The sequence below is a fragment of the Pseudophryne corroboree genome, chromosome 1 (genome assembly GCF_028390025.1).
Source record: "Pseudophryne corroboree isolate aPseCor3 chromosome 1, aPseCor3.hap2, whole genome shotgun sequence".
Classification (NCBI taxonomy): Eukaryota; Metazoa; Chordata; class Amphibia; order Anura; family Myobatrachidae; genus Pseudophryne; species Pseudophryne corroboree.
The window spans coordinates 838350299-838376168 of NC_086444.1; the positions used below are offsets into that span (position 1 = coordinate 838350299).

The 25870-nt window shown below is 46.0% G+C and overlaps 1 protein-coding gene across 9 annotated transcripts in view; it reads left to right on the top strand.

Moving 5' to 3' along the window:
• The window catches only part of WDFY3 (WD repeat and FYVE domain containing 3), a 462687-nt gene that overhangs the window by 404947 nt on the left and 31870 nt on the right, over window positions 1-25870 (top strand). For all 9 annotated transcript variants that reach the window (XM_063919895.1, XM_063919894.1, XM_063919893.1 and 6 more), the window contains 6 exons: window positions 2405-2553; window positions 4313-4433; window positions 11161-11246; window positions 12737-12817; window positions 24566-24620; window positions 25289-25408. In XM_063919895.1, the coding sequence (XP_063775965.1) occupies window positions 2405-2553; window positions 4313-4433; window positions 11161-11246; window positions 12737-12817; window positions 24566-24620; window positions 25289-25408 (612 nt within the window). The remainder of the gene's footprint in view (window positions 1-2404; window positions 2554-4312; window positions 4434-11160; window positions 11247-12736; window positions 12818-24565; window positions 24621-25288; window positions 25409-25870) is intronic.

Below are 25870 nucleotides of genomic sequence, written 5' to 3' on the forward strand. Positions count from 1 at the left end.
GCTGCGTGGGTTACCAACGGAAGATCCTTTTTAGGTTATCTCAGAGAGGGGCCCTGCTATCTCAGGGACCGTTCCAACATCCAGAAACGGGCTACTTTTAACGGCGCGGTTATTGAAACCCGGATCCTATGAAACAGAGGGATACCAGGATCGACTATTCTTACGATGATTGCCGCTAGGAGGCCGGTCACAGCCATACACTACTACAAGCCTTAGTATAGGTAATAGGGCTAGTGTCATGAGGTGGGTGGAATTCGTCGAACTTCCACTTCTCCAGACTTCTACTTTTCCTTTTGGCAGGTCAGGAAGTAGGACTGAGGCTGGGTTCTCTGAGTGGTCAAGTTTCGGTTCCATCCATCCATCATATTTCGACAACGGTTAACAGCCTTGCCTGAGGTTCAAACATTTTTACAAGGGGTCCGGGGGATCCAACCCCCTTCTTCATCCTCCTACTGCGTCTTGGCACTTAAATTTGGTGTTTACACAGACCTGAAATATCTATCTTAGACGGTCACGTTAATGCTGGCCTTGGCTCCGGCCAGGCGGTTTTTCTGGGTTGGGAGCTTTTAGGACAGATCTCAGTACAAAAGCAGATTTCCTTCCTATGGTTGTTTCGGAGCTTCGAGTAACCCAACCAATTGTAGTATATTTTCCGGGTCTCGCAGATAGAGACGTGTCCTGGGCTGTGTCCGAGTTTACCGGGTTTGCCTACAAGTTACATCGTCCTTCAGAAGGTCAGACCATTTCTTGGTTCTTTGTGATGAGCCTCAGAAGCGTTGGCCAGCATCTGAGCAGTCTTGGTCTAGACTTGCTATTCGGAAAACTTACATTTCCTGTGGCAAACTGGTTCCGTTTCAGACAGGTGCTCCTACCACCCGACCAGTGGGCGACTCCTGGGCGGCGGCCAGAGGGGTTTCCACTACTTAACTTTGCAGGGCGGCAATGTGGTCCTCAGCCCACAGGTTCGCTAGATTTTACAGTTTGATACTTTTGTGTCCGGGAACTCTAAGTTCGGATGTTTAGTTTTGCAGGCCACCGACAGCACTCCCTCCCCGGGGGATAACTTTGGGACGTCCCCTACTGTATAGGACTCCAGTGTCCCCTAGTGGATGAAAGAGAAAAGAGGATTTTGGTACTTACCGATAAATCCATTTCTCTGAATCCTCTAGGGGACACTGGACGCCCGCCTCGGTGCTGTCAGCCTGCTGGGTTCACACTTCCTGTTCAAAGGACTCTTGTGACTCACATGGTTAGTCCCTGGACTTTGACGAACAAGGTCATAGGATCACATCACATTGGGGCTCTGTGCCTAGTATGGATTTTACAACGTTTGTACAAACAGCGTTAGTTTTTCAGTTAAGAGTTCTTGGATGCTGTTTGATAGGTTGTACGGTTCGGTTCCCCGCCATGTGCTATAGTATCATGTCCTATTCTCTCAGTCAAATTTTCTAAACTGAGGGAGGAGGGATGTGAAGGGGGAGGAACCGGCTGTGCACACAATGCTAATTTTAGATTGTGCCACACCTCCGGTTGCAAGCTTCACACCCCCCCCTACTGTATAGGACTCCAGTGTCCCCTAGAGGATTCAGAGAAATGGATTTATCGGTAAGTACCAAAATCCTTTTTTTTATCTTTTGTTTTTTGCTAGCCGATTTTAAAATGTGATTGCATATTATGAATACAGTACAATGACTCCACCTTTTGGTCAAATTTGGGATACCGTAAATATCAGTATATTCACTGACCAAGATATAAAATATGATACACTGTTTGAAGGGTATTACTGATTGCACTGTTATAAAAAAAAAAAGAAAAAATGGTATGTGTGTTTTTTTTTTTTTTTTTTTAAATCCAAGATCTAAATAATAATGCGTTAGTTCAGAGTTTACCAATCTCCACCATTTGGGCAGGACGGATGGTGTAATGGTTAGCATTACTGCCTCACAGCACTGAGGTCATAGGTTCGATTCCCACCATGGCCCTAACTGTGCAGAGTTTGTATATTCTTCCCGTACTTGAGTGGGTTTCCTGCCACAATCCAAAAATATACTGGTAGGTTAATTGGCTCTGAACAAAATTAACCCTAGCGTGAATGTGTATGTGTATACGTGTGGTAGGGAATATAGATTGTAAGCTCCACTGGGGCAGGGACTGATGTGAATGGGCAAATATTCGCTGTAAAGCGCTGCGGAATATGTGTGCGCTGTATAAGTAACTGGTAATAAATAAATAAATACTTGCAGTCTAGGTTTTAAGCATATCCATTCTTAAGCACATGTGACTTAATTAGTATCTCAGTCAGTTTGAACTAAGCATTTGGCGTCACGCAAAGATATCCTTAAAACCTGGAATGTAATGGCGGAGTCTCTCCTTTGTTCTACAACCACTTTCCCATTAATTTCAGATTCAACACATGTATCGCTGTGCAAGGGTCCAGGGCCTAGACACCGGTGAAGGCCTCCTTCTCTTTGGCAAAGAACACTTCTATGTAGTGGATGGGTTTACACTGACCGCAACTAGAGAGATTCGGGATATTGAAACATTACCTGTAAAGTAAGTCATTCTATCACTCCAAACCTCGAAACTTACTACCTACTTTACGAATAAAGTATTCTCTGTTTTGAGAAATTGTACAAATCAAACTGTGTATATTGTGACTGTACTTTTGATAAATATAGGTACAATAGAATATAAAAGTAAAAGTGGGGATCATGCAACAGACCCTCCAACATAACCCTTTCACGACGTACAAATGGGGTAATTCAGAGTTGATCGCAGCAGCAAATTTGTTAGCAGTTGGGCAAAACCATGGGGGTAATTCCAACCCGTTCGCACGCTGCGGTTCATCGCTACAGTGCGAACGGGTCGGAAATGCGCAGCGCCCTTTCTTCTTTCTTCTGGTCATTGCCCGGCAACGGCTGTCGCTGGGCAACAACCAGAAAAAAAGAAGAAAGTGATCGCTAGCCCGATCGCAAGAAGATTGACAGCGGGGAGGCGTTTCGGGGCCGATACTCTCCGTTTTCAGGGCGTGCAGATCCGAACGCAGGCGTGTCCAGGCGTTTGGAGGGCGGTTGTCTGACGTCAATTCCGGGACCTTCATCGCTGGATCCATCGCACAAGGTAAGTAAGTGCAGGGCTAGTCTTGTTCTGCACAAAACTTTTTTAGCATAGTAGGGCTGCTCAAGCGATGCTATGCTAAAATACACTCCCCCATAGCGGCGTCTAGTTGATCGCACGAGTAGCAAAAAGTTGGTACGTGCGATTAACTCGGAATGAACCCCCATGTGCACTGCAAAGGGGGCAGATATAACGTGCAGAGAAAGTTAAATTTGGGTGGGTTGTGTTCAAACTGAAATCTAAATTGCAGTGTAAAAATAAAGCAGCCTGTATTTACCCTGCACAGAAACAAAATAACCCACCCAAATCTAACTCTCTCTGCAAATGTTATATCTGCCCCTCCTGCAGTGCACATGGGGGGTCATTCCAAGTTGTTCGCTCGTTGCCGATTTTCGCTATACTGCGATTAGTCGCTTACTGCGCATGCGCAAGGTTCGCAGAGCGCATGCGCTTAGTTATTTTACACAAAAGTTAGGTATTTTACTCACGGCATAACAAAGCTTTTTCATTGCTGTGCTGATCGTAGTGTGATTGACAGGAAGTGGGTGTTTCTGGGCGGAAACCGGCCGTTTTATGGGAGTGTGCGGAAAAACGCAGGCGTTTGAGTTGCAAAACGCAGGAGTGGCTGGAGAAACGGGGGAGTGGTTGGGCAAACGCTGGGTGTGTTTGTGACGTCAAACTAGGAACGAAAAGGACTGAGCTGGTCGCAATGGCTGAGTAAGTCTGTAGCTACTCAGAAACTGCTAAGAAATTTCTATTCGCAATTCTGCTAATCTTTCGTTCACACTTCTGCTAAGCTAAGATACACTCCCAGAGGGCGGCGGCTTAGCGTGTGCAATGCTGCTAAAAGCAGCTAGCGAGCAAACAACTTGGAATCACCCCCATGGTTTTGACCAACTACTAACAAATCTGCTGCTGCGATCACCTCTGAATTACCCACCAAAATGCGTTGCTCCTGGACCTCCCACTTAATTTCTAATTTTAGTCACCTGTGTTAGACAAATTAATTTTGAACCTGATGGACAGGGTAACGTTGGATGGTCTGATTTAATAGGCTATAAGCTTACTATGTCAACCCTCCCATCTGTTGGAATAGCAGTAGAGTTTAACATATACCTTCTTCATTTTATCTGACTTTTACTTGTACCTTCTTATTTGTCTGTTTTTTTCATAATAAACAATCCTTTTCATCTAGTATGCATGAACCAATCATTCCTCGGGGGGCAAGGCAGGGCCCTAGTCAGCTGAAAAGAACTTGCAGCATTTTTGCCTATGAAGATATCAAAGAAGTTCACAAACGAAGATACCTGTTACAGGTAGGTGATCATGAATGCTCTCCCAGCACTTTATAATGACATCTGTGAAGGTTTTTGGAGGTGAGGGCATATGTATCTGTGGCTATATGTGATTGGGCTTTACCACTTCTAGTGAATCACGTGCCATCCACAACATCTTAATCACATCAGCCTTCAGTTTTGTGCAGCAGTCCATATAGGATTGCTAAAGATTATTGTTGTTCTTATGCACATTAAATTCAGTTAACTATAAACATATTATATTTTCTCCTTAACAAAAAAATGAACAGCAAATCCATTTTTCTATCATAAACCAAGTGGTAATATCCATTAAGTAATGCGAATAGATGGTGACTTCATATGATATAGCAGGCACACTAATGCATTAAGTACTATCAGTGGGATAGGTTAGTCCGCAATTATCATAATCATCAGAGTGACAGGTGTATCTGCATCTCTATCCAGTTCCGCTTGCCGCAGTTACATGAATACGCTGCCTACATTTTCCTGCCCCTTTCATCTCCCATTCCATATGTGTTACAAGTCATAGCAGTAAGAGGTCTGCACGCGGACATAGACATATACATTATTGGTGTGCACGAGCAGTATGGTATTGAGTGTCTTATGCAAAGACCAAAACCCCCCACATATAACCAACTGTACAGTATCCCATATACTGTATGTGCACAGCTTGCTTTTATTTCCCCCACCTTCTGTTCCTGATGTTACATGACTATACTAACGCATAATGTAAACTCCTATGCTTTCTGTAATTTCTCTGTCATCCATCTGGGGGACGCTGCGCCGTTACTTGTGGGTTAGAGGTGTGTGGTAGTGGAGTTTGGCACAGAATCTATCAAAAGCTGTCTCCTCCCCCCTCTAACCCCTCCCATCTCCTTCCTGCTCAGCCATCACTCAGTTTTAATTTTGTGCCTGTGGAGTACAGACACAGTTTTTTCTTTCTCCTTAGGTTTTTTTTTTTTTGGAGTTATTCTTAAGTGTACCTAGTCCCTGTAAACAGGTGACAGGTACTACTGGAGTGGGTTTAGTATCCCACTCTGAGCTGCTGCTGGAGGCCACCACACTTTGGTCACTGGGGCCTTTATACACTTCAGGACAGCAGGAATAAGGTAATCAGCCACAATCTGTCACTGACAGTATTGGGCTGTTCCCTCTATTATTTTGTACCCCCCAGCCTGTCAGCGACCAACACCCGTCGCATCGGTTCTCCCCATCCTCCGACACCCCCCTCCGCCCGCCCGCCCGCCCGCAGTGAGTGGGACTGATTAGGAGGGGGCTTGCGGAAGGTCCGGGAGAGTGTTTTACACTCCCTGGAGCCAGTGCAGAGCTGCCGCGACAACCGCTGTGTGTAGCGGTGCGCGGAAGCCCGAACTTCCAGTTTCGGAAGCTACTCAGAGTCTAGCTGCGGCGGTTACGTCAGCAGTGCAGGGACGGCTTCCCGCCTTGCTCTGCCACGCGCACACTGTTCGGCAGCTCCTGAAGGCTCCGGGGCGCCATCTTATCCGGCTGCAGACTGGGGGATGCTGTACAAGCGCACACGAAGCACTAGTTCCAGAACATGGTGGATGCCATTTCAGATTTGCGTCAGTCTAGGTCGGAGGCTGAATCTGCTCGAACTCAGGTGGAGCCTCTGTGGGCCCAAAATATGGGCAAGTGTCTTACTGATTTAACCCATTCTTTAAATAAGTTTGTTAATTCTTCCAGCAGTTCCACTGCTACTAAACGACCACAGCCGTTACCCGCTATAGCGTTTCCGGGAGAGGAGTTGGATTCTCTGACATCTCCATTGGAGGAAGGGGAGGTAGATCCTGAATGGGAAGAAGTTTCGACTTGGGAAGATGAGGAGCTATCTACTAGTTCAGGTGTTAGATTACTAATAGAAGCCATTCGTCAGACTCTAAATATTCAGGATGCAGCAGTGGCGGAGACTTCCTCTCCCTTCTTCAAACGACAGAAGAGACAGGTTATTGCCTTCTCTTCTTACTCTCACTTTGCGGATATTTTAAAAGAACCCTGGCTTAAACCAGATTCTCGTTTCCAGGCTCCTAAGAAATTAAAATTTCTATACCCTTTTACGGAGGAAGATACAAAATTTTGGGAGACAGCCCCAAAGGTAGACGCTCCTATTTCACATTTGGCAAAAGCTACGGTTATTCCTTCGGTACAGTCCGTGACATTAAAAGACCCTACCGATAGGAAAATAGAAGCATTGCTAAAATCTATGTTTTCTTTATGAGGTGTTTCTCTCCGTCCAGTTCTGGCGGGTGCCTGGGTCCTTAAGGCCGTGGATGAATGGCTAGCACAGGTCGTATCTGGAATGCAGTCGGACGATCCGTCGGAAGCCATTCAGTTAGCAGAACAGATTTCAGAGGCGCTTACTTATGTAGGTGAGGCCATGTTAGATTCTGTTGCGCTACAGTCCCGGGTTTCTGCCTTGACAGTATCAGCAAGACGGTCTCTTTGGCTTAGGTTTTGGAATGCTGATTCGGACTCGAAGCAGACCTTGACGGCAGTTCCTTTTGAAGGGGAGTTTCTTTTTGGGTCGGAGTTAAAAAAGATTATTTCAGATACTACTGGAGGAAAGAGCCCCTTTCTTCCATCTGCTCCTCACAAACCGAAACCTACAAGGTTTCGGTCCTTTCGTACGCAGGTAGTTTCCAGTCCTTTCGTGCCTTCTCCAGATTTCCACGAAGAGGGGCATTCAGAGGCAGAGGATCTCAGGCTGCTCGCAGACCGGCCAGTAAGCCTGCCGATAAGCCTGAGGCATGACGCTTCAGGTCTTCCGGAGGGATCGATGAGGGTTGGGGCTCGGTTACTTCAGTTCAGGGAAGTGTGGCTCCTGTCGAAACCAGATCGGTGGGTAATGGGGGTCATATCCAGAGGATATATGTTGGATCTCGAAGAGACAGCCCCATTCCGACTATTCGTCACACCTCTCCCAGACGATCCCTCCAGACGTCAAGCTCTTCTTCAGGCAACAACAACCCTCTTACAAAATGGAGTAATCATTCCGGTGCCCTCTCCTCAGAGGGGTCGGAGTTTTTACTCGGGTCTTTTTCTCGTGGACAAGCCGGATGGTTCGTTCCGACCCATTCTGAATCTAAAAGCCCTCAACCCGTATCTCTCAACCCAAAAATTCAAGATGGAATCCATTCGTTCAATTATCGCCGCCATGGAGCCAGAGGAATATTTGGCTTCAATAGACATAAAAGACGCCTACTTACACGTCCCGATTTGGATAGGTCATCAGCCTCTTCTGAGATTTGCAGTCGGGCCATGGCATTTTCAATTTCAGGCTCTTCCCTTTGGTCTTTCTACGGCTCCTCGAGTTTTTACAAAGGTAATGGGTCATGTCGTCGCGGTTCTCTGTTGTCAAGGGGTCAACATCACTCCATACTTGGACGATCTGTTGGTCAAGGCCCCGTCAGCGGAAATTCTCACTCAGAACCTGCGTCTAACGACAGAAACTCTGCAGTCGTTCGGGTGGATAATCAACTTTCCAAAGTCGTCTTTACTTCCTTCCCAGAAAATGGTTTTTCTGGGACTTTTATTCGATACCAACAGCCAGAAGGTGTTTCTTCCTACGGACAAGATTCAGGATCTACAGTCCAGAATCCGGACCCTGTTACACTTACCGGTAGTGTCGGTCCTCAGATGCATGCAGGTGTTGGGCAAGATGGTGTCCTCCTTCGAGGCAGTTCCATACGCCAGATTTCATGCCCGACCTCTTCAGGCTCAGATTCTCAGCTGTTGGACTCGGACAGATCCACGTCTCGAATTACAGTTGATCCGCTTGTCGGAAAAGACTCGTCAGTCGCTTCACTGGTGGCTTCAGAGTCACAATTTGAGAAAAGGAGCACCGTTCACGGTTTGGTCTTGGATTATGGTCACCACGGACGCAAGCCTCAGCGGTTGGGGAGCAGTGTTCCAGACTCATCACTTCCAGGGGCGCTGGACCAGTCAGGAGTCAAACTTACAGATCAACATTCTGGAATTGAGGGCGATCCGGTACGCACTCCTTCAGATTCAGACCATGGTACAGGGTCATCCGGTTCGTGTGCAATCCGACAATGCCACGGCAGTGGCTTACATCAACAAACAGGGAGGAACTCGCAGCTGGTCCGTAATGAGAGAAGTCGCTCAGATTCTCACGTGGGCGGAACGTTGGGTTCCCGTAATATCCGCAATTCACTTTCCAGGTGTCGAGAACTGGGAAGCAGATTTTTTGAGTCGACACACGATCCATCCAGGAGAATGGGAACTTCACCAGGAAGTGTTTCTCTCTCTAGTGGACCGCTGGGGACTGCCCGACGTAGACCTAATGGCGTCTCGACTCAACAAGAAACTTCCTCACTACGGCTCGCAGACTCAGGATCCTTAAGCATTTCTAATCGATGCTCTAACAGCTCCGTGGCAGTTTCAACTGGGGTACGTGTTTCCGCCGATTCCACTGCTTCCACGTCTACTTCAACGCATTCGGCGAGAAGGTATCACCATAATTCTGGTGGCTTCAGATTGGCCGCGCCGACAGTGGTACACGCTTCTGCGCAGCATGGTCGTCAGAGACCACTTTCGTCTTCTTCTACGACCAGATCTTCTTCTTCAAGGGCCTTGTCGCCATCCAGATTTAAGTCGGCTGGCTTTGACGGCTTGGTTCTTGAATCCAAGATTTTAAAAGCAAAAGGTCTTTCGCGTTCTGTTGTACAAACGATGATTCGGGCTAGGAAGCCGGTGACGTCCGGCATTTACCATAGGGTATGGCGTATTTACATTGCTTGGTGCGAGAAGCGGGGCTTGACTCCGCATTTGTTTAGACTTCCTCGCCTGCTCTCTTTCCTTCAGGAGGGTCTCGATAAGGGCCTGAGACTTTCTTCACTGAAGGGTCAGGTTTCGGCCTTGTCGGTTCTTTTTCAAAAGAAACTAGCGATCATTCCAGAGGTTCAAACATTCCTTCAGGGAGTACTTCGAATTCAACCACCTTTTATCCCTCCGGTTCCTCCCTGGGATTTAAACTTGGTCCTGACGGCCCTTCAAAAATCTCCATTTGAGCCTTTGGAATCTGTGGAACTGCGTTATCTGACACAAAAAGTTGTTTTTCTTTTGGCTATTGCTTCCGCTAGACGAGTGTCTGAGTTGGCGGCTCTTTCTTGCAGGCCACCATTGTTAGTGTTTCATGAGAACCGGGTGGTTCTGCGGACTAAGCCTTCTTTCCTTCCAAAGGTTGTTTCAGCATTTCATTTAAATCAGGACATTGTCCTTCCAGCTTTTGCTCCGTCGTCTTCTCTGGGGGAAGATTCCCATTTGGCTCTCTTGGATGTTGTTCGGGCCTTACGTATTTATTTGTCCCGCATGGAGTCTTTCCGTCGTACGGATACTTTATTGGTATTGATTGATGCTCCCAAACGAGGTTGGCCGGCTTCCAAGAACACTGTGGCCCGTTGGGTAACTTCGGCCATCAGACAGGCTTACGTGTCTTCAAATGTTTCGGTTCCTGACTCAATTAGTGCTCATTCGACTAGAGCAGTTGGAGCATCTTGGGCTGTTCGCGGTGGTGCATCTATTGAGCAGCTATGCAGAGCGGCGACCTGGTCGTCAGTACATACTTTCACAAAGTTTTATCGTTTTCATACTTTTGGTTTGGAGACTGCCTCTGTTGGGCGTCGTATTTTACAGACGGCTATGCCGTCAACGGCTCCCTCCTCTCATTAGCTTGCTTTGGGAAATCCCACAAGTAACGGCGCAGCGTCCCCCAGATGGATGACAGAGAAATAGGGATTTTTGTTTACTTACCGTAAAATCTCTTTCTCTGAGTCCATCTGGGGGACGCTGCGATCCCTCCCGTAGTTTTGTCTGGTTTATTTGGTTGTTTTTTTGTTCGGGTCTATCTCCTTTGGCTTGGCTAAACGTTAACTGAGTGATGGCTGAGCAGGAAGGAGATGGGAGGGGTTAGAGGGGGGAGGAGACAGCTTTTGAGATTCTGTGCCAAACTCCACTACCACACACCTCTAAACCCACAAGTAACGGCGCAGCGTCCCCCAGATGGACTCAGAGAAAGAGATTTTACGGTAAGTAAACAAAAATCCCTATTTTAGGAAATGTAACACAGACAATACATATATTAAGTAATGTGTAAGTAAAATTACATTGTTTTTGTTTTACATAGCCATTGCCTGATAAATGTTAGCTGATGGACATCATAGATCACTGATGCTGCAGTCCCAGAATACACAAGTTGGCTTTCACTACCACACATATTTACAGTAACCGTAACATACCGTATGTGATACGTAGCTGACACTATATGTCATTATGCATTTATAATGACATATAGTATGTGGTTAAGAAATGGCCAGCTGTCCATTGATTGCGTCAGACCACCTAAAGTTGCCCGCCTGATGAACAGGGCAGTCAGAAGCATCCTTTCTGTCACTGCTTAACGCACATTCATAAACACATTTAAAGCATTGCTATACTGTACTATGGTGTTTTCTTTTGATAAAACGCCACATTTCAGCATGTCAAATGATAATGACTTCTGTTTCTACTGTACATGTGCATATTATAAAGAAGTACAAAGAATGACCCCTTGTTGGGCGAGAGAGAATCAGTCTTTGAGAACTGATGCTAACCCTGTATAGTCCACTGACCTTTCACTCTGTGTTGTGCACTGATTTATTGATGGCTTAAATCTGAGTGCTGGTCTAAAGTCACTGTGTGTTTCTTGCAGCCAATAGCTGTGGAGGTCTTCTCAGCTGATGGGCGCAACTATTTATTGTCGTTTCAAAAGGGAGTGCGCAACAAAGTGTACCAGAGGTAAGCCTACGTCAGACAGCAGAACTAAACTATTGTTGGTCTTTTCTGGCTGAGTAAAACATGAATGCTTAGATGTCTGAGAAACACTTTGTTCAAATATTACTGCAATGCAAACAAAGTGCGTTTTTTTCTGAGACTACAGTCACAGAGGTTGAGGGGGAAGTAATACTTAAATATGCTAATATTTGGGCAGTCTACCTATCCTAGGACATTACACACCTCACTTGAAGCCGAACTGGAATATTTTAGTTGCGGCTGTTGAAGCTTGAGAAGGTGATATATACTTCATTAAAACCAGGTTTTAAGCAAGAAGAGGTTATTTGAGCACAGCCCTTTCCTGAATATTTATTTAAACCAACTACAGATGTGTCCTCTTATACCTAGCCTCAGTAAACCATGTGACGTGAGATGCTTGGAGCAAGTGAGCCACCATGTTCCGTACAACTCTGCTAGTGTGGGCGTCTTTTATTTTGCATCTTTTTCTTGGAAATGCGTGGCAATGTGATGTGACTAGGACGCAGCAAGAGACTGTGCTGATTAATTTGCTATATGACACTTGTATATTATGTATGACTGGGTCTTACACGGAGTAGAACAGAACTTGTATTGGGAAAAAGCTGCGGCTGCTACATTGTAGCACTTTGTATACAGAGTCAGAGACTTATGCGATTTACACATTATGCGATCCCATACGATACAATATCGTATGATATTTTATAAGATATCATATCGGATTGGATGGTGTGTACACACTGCAAACTATGTCAAACAATGTCTAGAAACAAAGTCATCACTGAAGTTCAAAACCACACAATATCACCTCATCAAGACTGCATGTAGTCTGACGTACAATGTCACATGCGACCCGCGGGAGCGCGCATCGTACATCGGATCATGTATACACATTATGCAATATCATTTAGGACGAAACAATATCGTTCAGATTGTGAATGATATTGCACAGTGTGTATGGGCCATAAGTCACACAGATATACAAGTGTCATATATCAAATTAATCAGCGCAGTCTCCTCCTGCATCCTAGTCACATCACATTGCAACTAAGATGCATTATTGGGTAAAAAGTCTTAAGAAAAAAAAATAGTGCTAGCAGAGTCGCACAGGACCTGGCACACTGACTGGGGCTGTTTGGCGAGAGTGCCGCAGTGATGTACGAGGACACATCTTTAAGTAAGCTAGCACAAACACACATAGTGTTATTCATTTTCCAGTCTTTATTGTAATATCTGTACTTCATCTGTTATATTTTATTCTATGTTGAAAGTATATCAGACAAAATGCTAAATTGGAATTGAATGACATCATATGATTTCCACACTGACCTTTTTACACCAAAATAGTGGCACTCATTCGTCACTGCACTGCTTTAATTAAGTTACTCTGTATGCTGGGGAATATGCTGTCACTACTGTTAAAGTAAAGGCTAATGAATATACTGAAAACAGAAGTGACATGTTCTTCCCCAATGCAGGTTTTTGGCTGTTGTGCCATCTTTAACAGACAGCTCAGAATCTGTTTCCGGACAGCGTCCAAACACAAGTGTGGAGCAAGGGTAAGCATTTATTCTATGTGGAGTCACTTCTACATTAGTGAATTCTGCACATTGTATATAATTTTACAGATTCATTCAGTAATAATTCTTATTATTGTGTCTATTCAGTTTGTGTCTAAATTTCTGACAAGTGGGAAAAACGGCACTTTTCGACTATTTGTAGGACGAATCCGGATTAGACCTATTTAACTTCAGTGCTGTTTTTCTGACTTGTCGGAAAACACGTGGATCGGCGGATTAGTCGTGGTTTCACGGATTTTGTCGAATTTGCGGGCGTTTCCGGCAATTCTTTGGCACGTTAGCGACAATGCCAATTCGGCTTTAAAAAAGTTGAATCGTCATTGTCAAAAACGGACCAAAAACCTGTCTGAAACGCCCGCAATTGAATAGGGGGTGTCGGATTAGAGCAGAAATTCCGACTCTAATTGAACAGACCCCTAACTTGTGTTTATTAATTATTTGCCTATAAAAGAGTAATGGTGGCATGCATGATGTGTCTGCTATTGTTATGTAGCAAACATTCTGCCCTATGGCCTGTTCCTTGATGTACATTTCCTTTTACAAATGTCTGGCTTTGGCACACCTGCAAATAGGAAAACATTGCTCAGTCTACTGCTATAGTATTCAGGCATCAGGGCTACAACTAGGATTTTTGTCACCCGGGGCAAGGCAGTAATTTGGCGATCCTCCCCCTTCTCTTAGATGTCTCCTCTTAGATGCCTTTTTTCAAGCGTAAACATATTTAACCTAGTAAGCCTTTCCTCATATTTCAGTGCCTCAAACCCCTTTATCAATTTTGTAGCTCGTCTCTGAACCCTTTCCAGCTGTAGTTTATCTTTATTATAGTGGGATGGCCAGAATTGTACACAATATTCAACGTGTGGCCGTACCAATGATTTATATAATGGTAGGATTACACTCTCATCCCTTGTCTCAGTTCCCCGTTTTATGAATGCTAGTACCTTATTTGCCTTCGTTGCTGCACTCTGACAATGGGGACTGTTGTTAAATCTACTATCAATGAGTACCCCCAAATCTTTTTCTATTACCGTTTCCCCCACATTCTCTCCATTTCACTTGTAGGTTGCATGGTTATTTTTAGTTCCAAACTGCATGACTTTACATTTTTCTATGTTAAACCTCATTCTCCATTTAGTTGCCCATATTTCCATTTTAAGTAAGTCATTCTGTAGGGACTCTGTATCCTTGGCTGAGTTAATTACCCTACATAGTTTGGTATCATCTGCAAAATTTGGTACCAGGTCTATTCCTAGGTCATTAATAAATATATTGAACAGTAGTGCCCCGAGTACTGACCCAGTACTCTGGCCGCTACTCAGGCAATAGATGGGTAGAGAGACAGGACCTTTGCTGTAGGCTTGCAGTGCAGGGAGAAAAAAGTGCACACCCCGGGTAGATTGGAGGTGCAGGACATGGTCAGCAGTGACTGACACATCAGATGACCCCCGCGTAGGGGTTAGCCCCGCTCACCCTACTAGCAGGTCTCAAGGAAGACAGGACAAAGCGGCCTGCAGGGAATCTAGTCAGGGCAGCAGGGAGCCACACTGCAATACAACAGAGTCCTCCACGAGCTAGACAGCAAGCTGACAGCTGGAGCTCTAGCGCCGCACAACACACTTCCCCCATCGCTGAGGCAAACACAGCAGGCAGCGCAGCACAGGAACAGACACACACCGGTAGGCAGTTAAGCAACTTCCCGTCTCTCCTTTGAACGATCCAGCCAGTGTTCTTGGATGTCTCCTGCTTCCAGTACACAGGAATACACAGCACTAAAGCATCGTGGGGAGGCGACGGGACAGAATGGCCCAGAGCTCCAGTGCATCTGGCAGAACAGTCCACATTGCAATGGAAGACATGATGCCCTGACCATCTCAGCGCCCCCTCGTAGCCAGCGCCCTTAACCCCCATTTACCACCTTCCCCAATTGTTCAGCTTATCTGTATAGGCAAATATCGGCCCCAAAACGTTGGTACTATTGCTTGATGCCACAATACGTTTTTAAGATTTATTCAAATCTCTGGGTGCAGCTGTATTTCTTTACCTGACATATATATATATATATATAGTGTGTGTGTGTGTGTGTGTGTGTGTGTATGTGTGTGTGTGTATGTGTGTGTGTGTGTGTGTGTGTGTGTGTGTGTGTGTATATATATATATATATATATATATATATATACTGTAAATAGTTCAACCAAGGTCCGGCACTTCCATTTACAATCCAATAGCTGCACTGGTGCCCTCACAAAAGAAACAATTGTATAGAAACCAAAGGTAAGGCACTCATGCTGTATCATACAAATAAATGTATGGACACACACACACACACACACACACACACACACAGGTAGACACCTATACAATCGTCCAACAGATCTTCTGATTCCCGACTCGTTTGTGAGATGTCTTAAGAGTGTGTTTGCACCTATGATCATGTTTTATCTGAAGAAAACAAATCACATATGAAGGTATGGTTTTATAGGTGTCCTAATATTCATCAGATGCTATAGTACAATGTCTGACAAACCTGGAAGTATGGACACACTACCAGTTGTTCTGTCCAATACTTCTGCTGGTGCTACTGCAGTCACAACCTTTTCAGCAGATGGTTTCAAGAAACGAGGATCACAGATCAAATGGTATATTGTAATAGTGTGTATATATGAATCTGCATGTTCATCATGACTTTCAATCGTAAGTGTAATTGTAAGAAGAATCTAATCTCATGTATGATTGTACAAGTATATACCTAGTGTAATAGGGTCAGGGGAACAGGTACCATCTCCTGGGGTAGATGGCAGGATGCAGCAGCTGAGAGATCACACAAGTTTGTTGGTTTGGTGCAACTGGCCTCAATTAGTTTTATTGTGCAGAAAAATAGAAATAAACAGCAAAATAAATTCCTTGCCGTCTGGCGCTAATTATACACAGGATAATCCTAACTCACTGAACAAACAATAGAAGTAGTTTCTTCTTTGGTTTCCATAGGGCTCCACAGGGAGACAATGGGGTGTAGGTGCTGGTCAAGGACTGGACACCAAACAGTTAAGCTTTTAGGTATCCCAAGATGCTCCGGTCCTTCCTCTTATACCCCGCCTCCAGCTCAGGCTTTTCAGTTTTGCTTTGGTACTGGCAGAAGCCTCATGCACCATTTAACAGCGGGCCTGCTTCTCTTACGGGTACGCTATCTCATGCAAGAGACGGCTCCCTCAACAATTCTTTTGCACAAGCCCCCCATCGGACCCAAGCAAGACTCTGGCTCCTCCAAAAGGTTATCCAGTCCCTCCTGCAATCGGGTGTGATAGTGCCAGTCCCTTGGTCACAACGCGGGTGAAAACCCAAAGACCCAAACTGTGCCTACATGGATGGGAAACCTGCCCTCTCTTCTCACATCCAATCCCTGGACACTAATCTGGTTCTTGCCAAAAGCTCTCCGTAGAACCAACACAATATCCTAGGGGATTTTAAAACACATAGGGGGTCATTCCGAGTTGTTCGCTCGCTAGCAGATTTTAGCAGCATTGCACACGCTAGGCCGCCGCCCTCTGGGAGTGTATCTTAGCTTAGCAGAATAGCGAACGAAAGATTAGCAGAATTGCGAATAGAAAATTCTTAGCAGTTTCTGAGTAGCTCCAGACCTACTCACAGATTGCGATCAGCTCAGGCCGTTTCGTTCCTGGTTGGGCGTCACAAACATGCCCTGCGTTCGGCCAGCCACTCCCCCGTTTCTACAGGCACTCCCGCGTTTTTTCCTGGCACGCCTGCGTTTTTCCGCGCACTCCCATAAAACGGCCAGTTTCCGCCCAGAAACACCCACTTCCTGTCAATCACACTCCGATCACTTCAACAATGAAAATTCTTCGTTCGGACGTGAGTAAATCTACTACTTTGTTCGTGTTAAAATACTTAGCGCATGCGCACTTGGTTTTTACTTTTTCTATTTCAACCAGATATCTCAGTATTCTGTGAACTATTTAGATTTTTATCAGTTTAACAGTATTTCAATTACAGAGGATCACCAGAGGTTTCACTGTTGTCATCGGTTGATCGGTTGATCTGTTGATCAAAGCTGCCACAAGGGGGTATATGTTCTTCACTATTTGAGCTATGTATGTCAAGTTTTGTGGATTGCGGTTAGTTGTGTAATCTTTCAACATCCTCTCTGGTGGCTTTGCAATAGACAAAATTACAAATAGACATGTTTGCAAATAAATGTCTTACTAAAAGGGAAAATTGAGGCAGAAGAGTCACATTTTATTTAACTAAACAGGATAGTTGTTTGGGGCTACATGGTGGTCACAAGTGCTGTAATGTTTATTGTGGGTGCAAACATCTGTACTGCAAAGTTGGGATTGGCACATTATGGCAAATGGGTTTGTTTGATTTTTCTGGGATGTAAGCAAAGGGGCAGTTACTGAACGTTAAGGCATTTAATATTCTTGATTAGATTGTTCTCACAACAGATTACCACGGGATCCTGGCATCGGTATGGTGACCGACAGTCTCCCAACCACCGGTCACCCATACCCAACCCATTATAGCCTACATGGCTATATATATCAGGACATCCAATAACTGCAGCAGAATTTTCCCTTCTGTATTGTTTCTTGAAGCTATGAGTCATCTTTTGCACTCTCAGAGCTCAGTGTTAGCAGCAGAGGTTCTAATGTTTAGTCTGGCTTTAGGTGAGTTGTTGCCATATGCTGCTAGATACTGTACTATCTAGGGTATATAAAATTGATCAATTTGTGCACCTTGTTTACCTATTGTTTTGGCACGTGCACATTGCATAGAGATGAGTGCCCTCAAATGGCACTATGACCTCCAGGTTGGACAGGAAAGTGGATACTTTCTGCACCAAATGCATCACTTGAAGCTCTCTGGAAACTCTAGTGCAGATTTCCACCCCAGTAGCAATGCTTAGCTCAGTTCTGGGACCAGTAGAAGGGATGGTATTATTACCATTTGAATATCTTCTGATTGGCCCTACATTTCTTATTTCATACTCGTGTCATGACCTCTCTCTCTCTCTCTCTCTCTCTCTCTCTCTCTCTCTCTCTCTCTCCTGAAACATCTGTGTCTCATAGCATGGAAGCTGATGCCTAAATACTAGGGCTAATTCTGTGATTACATTAATGAAGTCTACTAAAGTTACCCACCAAAGTCCTATTTTGTTTGGTACCAGTGACTGTTTTCTTTTCAGAGTTGTTTATTGGCACATTTGGCCTTTCTGCTGGAGATGGTCTACAGGAAAATGAACGTTATGTGGTGTGACTATACATTCAGTAAAGTGTTACTCCCAGTTAGACATTAAAGTTTCTCTAACGTCCTTGTGGATGCTGGGGACTCCGAAAGGACCATGGGGAATAGCGGCTCCGCAGGAGACTGGGCACAAAGTAAAAGCTTTAGGACTAGCTGGTGTGCACTGGCTCCTCCCCCTATGACCCTCCTCAGTTAAGATTTTGTGCCCGAACGAGAAGGGTGCAATCTAGGTGGCTCTCCTGAGCTGCTTAGAGTAAAAGTTTAAATAGGTTTTTTATTTTCAGTGAGTCCTGCTGGCAACAGGCTCACTGCATCGAGGGACTAAGGGGAGAAGAAGCGAACTCACCTGCGTGCAGAGTGGATTGGGCTTCTTAGGCTACTGGACATTAGCTCCAGAGGGACGATCACAGGCCCAGCCGTGGATGGGTCCCGGAGCCGCGCCGCCGGCCCCCTTACAGAGCCAGAAGAGTGAAGAGGTCCGGAAAATCGGCGGCAGAAGACGTCCTGTCTTCAATAAGGTAGCGCACAGCACCGCAGCTGTGCGCCATTGCTCTCAGCACACTTCACACTCCGGTCACTGAGGGTGCAGGGCGCTGGGGGGGGGGCGCCCTGGGACGCAATGAAAATACCTTAAATGGCTAAAAATACATCACATATAGCTCCTGGGCTATATGGATGTATTTAACCCCTGCCAGTTTTCCACAAAAAAGCGGGAGAAAGGCCGCCGAAAAAGGGGCGGAGCCTATCTCCTCAGCACACAAGCGCCATTTTTTCCTCACAGCTCCGTTGGAGGAAGGCTCCCTTACTCTCCCCTGCAGTCCTGCACTACAGAAACAGGGTAAAACAAGAGAGGGGGGGCACTAAATTGGCATATTAATATATACAGCAGCTATATTAGGGAAAAACACTTATATAAGGTTATCCCTATATATATATAGCGCTCTGGTGTGTGCTGGCAAACTCTCCCTCTGTCTCCCCAAAGGGCTAGTGGGGTCCTGTCCTCTGTCAGAGCATTCCCTGTGTGTGTGCTGTGTGTCGGTACGCTGTGTCGACATGTATGAGGAGGAAAATGGTGTGGAGGCGGAGCAATTGCCTGTGTTAGTGATGTCACCCCCTAGGGAGTCGACACCTGACTGGATGGTCTTATGGAAAGAATTACGTGATAGTGTCGGCACTTTACAAAAGACTGTTGACGACATGAGACAGCCGGCAAATCAGTTAATACCTGTACAGGCGTCTCAAACACCGTCAGGGGCTATAAAACGCCCGTTACCTCAGGTCGATACAGACACTGACACGGACACTGACTCCAGTGTCGACGGTGAGGAAACAAACGTATTTTCCAGTAGGGCCACACGTTACATGATCACGGCAATGAAGGAGGTTTTGAACATTTCTGATAGTACAAGTACCACAAAAAAGGGTATTATGTGGGGTGTGAAAAAACTACCCGTAGTTTTTCCTGAATCAGATGAATTAAATGAGGTGTGTGATGAAGCGTGGGTTTCCCCCGATAAAAAACTGCTAATTTCTAAAAAATTATTGGCATTATACCCTTTCCCGCCAGAGGTTAGGGCGCGTTGGGAAACACCCCCTAGCGTAGATAAGGCGCTCACACGCTTATCAAAACAAGTGGCGTTACCGTCTCCTGATACGGCCGCCCTCAAGGAACCAGCTGATAGGAAGCTGGAAAATATCCTTAAAAGTATATACACACATACTGGTATTATACTGCGACCAGCAATCGCCTCAGCCTGGATGTGCAGTGCTGGGGTGGCTTGGTCGGATTCCCTGACTGAAAATATTGATACCCTGGACAGGGACAATATATTGACTATAGAGCATTTAAAGGATGCATTTCTATATATGCGAGATGCACAGAGGGATATTTGCACTCTGGCATCAAGAGTAAGTGCGATGTCCATTTCTGCCAGAAGAGGATTATGGACGCGACAGTGGTCAGGGGATGCGGATTCCAAACGGCATATGGAAGTATTGCCGTATAAAGGGGAGGAGTTATTTGGGGTCGATCTACCGGACCTGGTGGCCACAGCAACGGCTGGAAAATCCACCTTTTTACCCCAAGTCACCTCGCAGCAGAAAAAGATACCGTCTTTTCAGGCTCAGTCTTTTCGTCCCCATAAGGGCAAGCGGGCAAAAGGCCACTCATATCTGCCCCGGGGCAGAGGAAGGGGAAAAAGACTGCAGCAAACAGCCTCTTCCCACGAACAGAAGCCCTCCCCCGCTTCTGCCAAGTCCTCAGCATGACGCTGGGGCCTTACAAGCGGACTCAGGCACGGTGGGGGCCCGTCTCAAGAATTTCAGCGCGCAGTGGGCTCACTCGCAAGTGGACCCCTGGATCCTGCAGGTAGTATCTCGGGTACAAATTGGAATTCGAGACGTCTCCCCCTCACCGGTTCCTGAAGTCTGCTTTACCAACGTCTCCCCCCGACAGGGAGGCGGTATTGGAAGCCATTCACAAGCTGTATTCCCAGCAGGTGATAATCAAGGTACCCCTCCTACAACAGGGAAAGGGGTATTATTCCACGCTGTTTGTGGTACCGAAGCCGGACGGCTCGGTGAGACCCATTTTAAATCTGAAATCCTTGAACACTTACATAAAAAGGTTCAAGTTCAAGATGGAGTCACTCAGAGCAGTGATAGCGAACCTGGAAGAAGGGGACTATATGGTGTCTCTGGACATCAAGGATGCTTACCTCCATGTCCCAATTTGCCCTTCTCACCAAGGGTACCTCAGGTTTGTGGTACAGAACTGTCACTATCAGTTTCAGACGCTGCTGTTTGGATTGTCCACGGCACCCCGGGTCTTTACCAAGGTAATGGCCGAAATGATGATTCTTCTTCGAAGAAAAGGCGTCTTAATTATCCCTTACTTGGACGATCTCCTGATAAGGGCAAGGTCCAGAGAACAGTTAGAGGTCGGAGTAGCACTATCTCAAGTAGTACTACGACAGCACGGATGGATTCTAAATATTCCAAAATCGCAGCTGATTCCGACGACACGTCTGCTGTTCCTAGGGATGATTCTGGACACAGTACAGAAAAAGGTGTTTCTCCCGGAGGAGAAAGCCAAGGAGTTATCCGACCTAGTCAGGAACCTCCTAAGACCAGGCCAAGTGTCAGTACATCAATGCACAAGGGTCCTGGGAAAGATGGTGGCTTCTTACGAAGCGATTCCATTCGGCAGATTCCACGCAAGAACTTTTCAGTGGGATCTGCTGGACAAATGGTCCGGATCGCATCTTCAAATGCATCAGCGGATAACCCTGTCTCCAAGGACAAGGGTGTCTCTCCTGTGGTGGTTACAGAGTGCTCATCTCCTAGAGGGCCGCAGATTCGGCATTCAGGATTGGGTCCTGGTGACCACGGATGCCAGCCTGAGAGGCTGGGGAGCAGTCACACAGGGAAGAAATTTCCAGGGCTTGTGGTCAAGCATGGAAACGTCACTTCACATAAATATCCTGGAACTAAGGGCCATTTACAATGCCCTAAGTCAGGCAAGACCTCTGCTTCAGGGTCAGCCGGTGTTGATCCAGTCGGACAACATCACGGCAGTCGCCCACGTAAACAGACAGGGCGGCACAAGAAGCAGGAGGGCAATGATGGAAGTGGCAAGGATTCTTCGCTGGGCGGAGAATCATGTGATAGCACTGTCAGCAGTGTTCATTCCGGGAGTGGACAACTGGGAAGCAGACTTCCTCAGCAGACACGATCTTCACCCGGGGGAGTGGGGACTTCACCCAGAAGTCTTCCACATGATTGTGAACCGTTGGGAAAAACCAAAGGTGGACATGATGGCGTCCCGCCTCAACAAAAAACTGGACAGATATTGCGCCAGGTCAAGGGACCCTCAGGCAATAGCTGTGGATGCTCTGGTAACACCGTGGGTGTACCAGTCAGTGTATGTGTTCCCTCCTCTTCCTCTCATACCAAAAGTACTGAGAATCATAAGAAGGAGAGGAGTAAAGACTATACTCGTGGCTCCGGATTGGCCAAGAAGGACTTGGTACCCGGAAATTCAAGAGATGCTCACGGAAGACCCGTGGCCTCTACCTCTAAGAGGGGACCTGCTCCAGCAGGGACCATGTCTGTTCCAAGACTTACCGCGGCTGCGTTTGACGGCATGGCGGTTGAACGCCGGATCCTGAAGGAAAAAGGCATTCCGGATGAAGTCATCCCTACCCTGATCAAAGCCAGGAAGGATGTAACCATACAACATTATCACCGTATTTGGCGAAAATATGTTGCGTGGTGCGAGGCCAGGAAGGCCCCTACAGAGGAATTTCAACTGGGTCGTTTCCTGCATTTCCTGCAAACAGGACTGTCTATGGCCTCAAATTAGGGTCCATTAAGGTTCAAATTTCGGCCCTGTCAATATTCTTCCAAAAAGAACTGGCTTCTGTTCCTGAAGTTCAGACGTTTGTCAAGGGAGTACTGCATATACAGCCTCCTTTTGTGCCTCCAGTGGCACCTTGGGATCTCAATGTAGTTTTGGGATTCCTAAAATCACATTGGTTTGAACCACTCACCACTGTGGACTTAAAATATCTCACATGGAAAGTGGTAATGCTGTTAGCCCTGGCTTCAGCCAGGCGTGTCTCAGAATTGGCGGCTTTATCCTATAAAAGCCCTTACCTAATTTTTCATACGGACAGGGCAGAATTGAGGACTCGTCCTCAATTTCTCCCTAAGGTGGTTTCAGCATTTCACTTAAACCAGCCTATTGTGGTGCCTGCGGCTACTAGGGACTTGGAGGATTCCAAGTTGCTGGACGTAGTCAGGGCCCTGAAAATATATGTTTCCAGGACGGCTGGAGTCAGGAAATCTGATTCGCTGTTTATCCTGTATGCACCCAACAAGCTGGGTGCTCCTGCTTCTAAGCAGACGATTGCTCGTTGGATTTGTAGTACAATTCAGCTTGCACATTCTGTGGCAGGCCTGCCACAGCCAAAATCTGTAAAGCCCATTCCACACGGAAAGTGGGCTCATCTTGGGCGGCTGCCCGAGGGGTCTCGGCTTTACAACTTTGCCGAGCAGCTACTTGGTCAGGGGCAAACACGTTTGCTAAATTCTACAAATTTGATACCCTGGCTGAGGAGGACCTGGAGTTCTCTCATTCGGTGCTGCAGAGTCATCCGCACTCTCCCGCCCGTTTGGGAGCTTTGGTATAATCCCCATGGTCCTTTCGGAGTCCCCAGCATCCACTAGGACGTTAGAGAAAATAAGAATTTACTTACCGATAATTCTATTTCTCATAGTCCGTAGTGGATGCTGGGCGCCCATCCCAAGTGCGGATTGTCTGCATTACTTGTACATAGTTATTGTTACAAAAATCGTGTTATTGTTGTTGTGAGCCATCTTTTCAGAGGCTCCTTCTGTTATCATGCTGTTAACTGGGTTCAGATCACAAGTTGTACGGTGTGATTGGTGTGGCTGGTATGAGTCTTACCCGGGATTCAAAATCCTTCCTTATTGTGTACGCTCGTCCGGGCACAGTATCCTAACTGAGGCTTGGAGGAGGGTCATAGGGGGAGGAGCCAGTGCACACCAGCTAGTCCTAAAGCTTTTACTTTGTGCCCAGTCTCCTGCGGAGCCGCTATTCCCCATGGTCCTTTCGGAGTCCCCAGCATCCACTACGGACTATGAGAAATAGAATTATCGGTAAGTAAATTCTTATTTTTACTGAGCTGCTCCTTGCTGTTAGCAGAGCCACAGGATCAGCACAATAACCGTTTTCCCTACATGTCTATGTAATGGATCCCAGCTTACTGGGCTGGTTAATAGTGGTGGTCACCCAAAACTGTCTGCAAAATGAGAATTTAATCATGGACCCATTAGGAAGCTGTAAGTACACTTCTAGCTTCCAATTGGTCCATGTGGTCTTACGTTGCTTGACATTTAGCTGTGTTGCTTCTGTAATGCTCAAACAGTATTCCACTGGCCATTTTTAATTTACCTGTTTACTGGGAAGTTTGATGCTCAAAATTGGGTAAACATTTTTCAGTCCTGTCTGCTTTTACTGGACTCCCAAGATAAGGGTTTAAATGTCAAGTGTACTGTAAAAATCCACCAGTCTATCTTTGCATGGGAAGCTGAGAAGTAGCTTCTAGTAACCCTGTAAAGTAATAACTTGCATAATATCGGTTTGTCTGTGCATGTGAAGCTGAAAAGTACCTTCTAGTAGCCCTGCAAAGGGTCACTAGAATTGTGGGCTTTGGTCGGCATTCCGACCTGCGGCATTTTGCCGGCTGACGGGATTCTGGCATCGGTCTCCTGACCGTCGGGATCCCGACAGCCGGTAAGTTGACTGCATCCCCTGCAAAGTAATAACTTGCATAATATGCTGTCGTTTTTATTATAACTCAAACAAACTTATTTGTATTTATGTTTGTTAGCTGTTTACATTGTAAATTGTATATTTTTCCTTTGTTGTGAATACATTTTTAGATCTGGGCTCCTCAGCACTTTGGTTGGAGAAAAGTCTGTGACACAGAGATGGGAGGTAAAATAAAAATGTGTTTTTTTAAGAGCACTTTGCTGAAATGTAAAGCTTCATTTGTCTCAGTATCGCAATATATGCTTCAGAAATAAAAAGTAATGCTGTGGGCTGCTGTTCTTGAGTTATGGATTTTTCAGCTCTAGCTATAAAAGTTGTTAGGCCTGGCACTGATACAAATTGCCCCTCAGCGCATCCCACAAATCTGTCATCCTGGCTGTCATATGACTCTTAAGGGGGGTACTCACGGGAGAGATGTGTGCTGAGCGATCTTAACACAGACCGCTCAGCACACATCTCTCACCCCGCTCAGCACAGCGCGATGTGCTGAGCGAGGGGGAAAGCCGACGGGGGGGCCGCTCACTTCACACAACGGTGAAGTGAGCGACCCGCTAGATTGAGCCTGCATGCAGCTCAATCTAGCATCGGCGATAGCGATGCGCGGGGCCGCGCATCGCTATCGCTGGAGGGCATACACACGGCAGATCCGTGCTTAAAATCTAAGCAATCTAGCAAGATTGCTTAGATTTTAAGTACGGATCTCTCCGTGTGTACCCCCCTTTACTGCATTACACCCCACAGCAGCACCTTAGAGATAAGCTCCATAAAATCTGTGAGAATGAATGACCCTTTCTTTTCTGTGAGGCTAATCTTCTGTTCTCTTTTCCATTCAGAGGGGAGAAATCAGCAATTTCCAGTATTTGATGCACTTAAATACTCTGGCAGGCCGATCATACAATGATCTCATGCAGTACCCAGTCTTCCCATGGATACTGGCAGATTTCGACTCTGAGGTAATGTTCATCTTGTATCAAACTATTTTAAAAATACAATTAATTTTATATGCATACAAAATGATATACTGTGTAAGGCAGTCTTAGATATTCACGTGTTAAATATAATATTGGATAATACATTCCAGTATTTAAATGAAATGCTGCAGCTGGAATACTGGTGAGACAGGCTATTCTTCCTCTGTGGGTGTCCACAACACCCACAGAGAGAGAATATAACCATTCCCGCAGCATGGCGAGCGCAGCGAGCCCGCAAGGGGCTCCTGTGCCTACATTCTGGTGGACGGGATCCCGCAGTTGGGATCATGACCGCCAGTATCCCGTCCGCTTGCTTAATTTATCCCGCCAGTATCCCGCTTGCGTAACTTATAAATAAATATAAAATATGCTTAAATAGTAAAACTAGATTTGCAAAATTAATTTGTACCACAACTAGTACTAGTGTCTGTGTACAGAAAAATT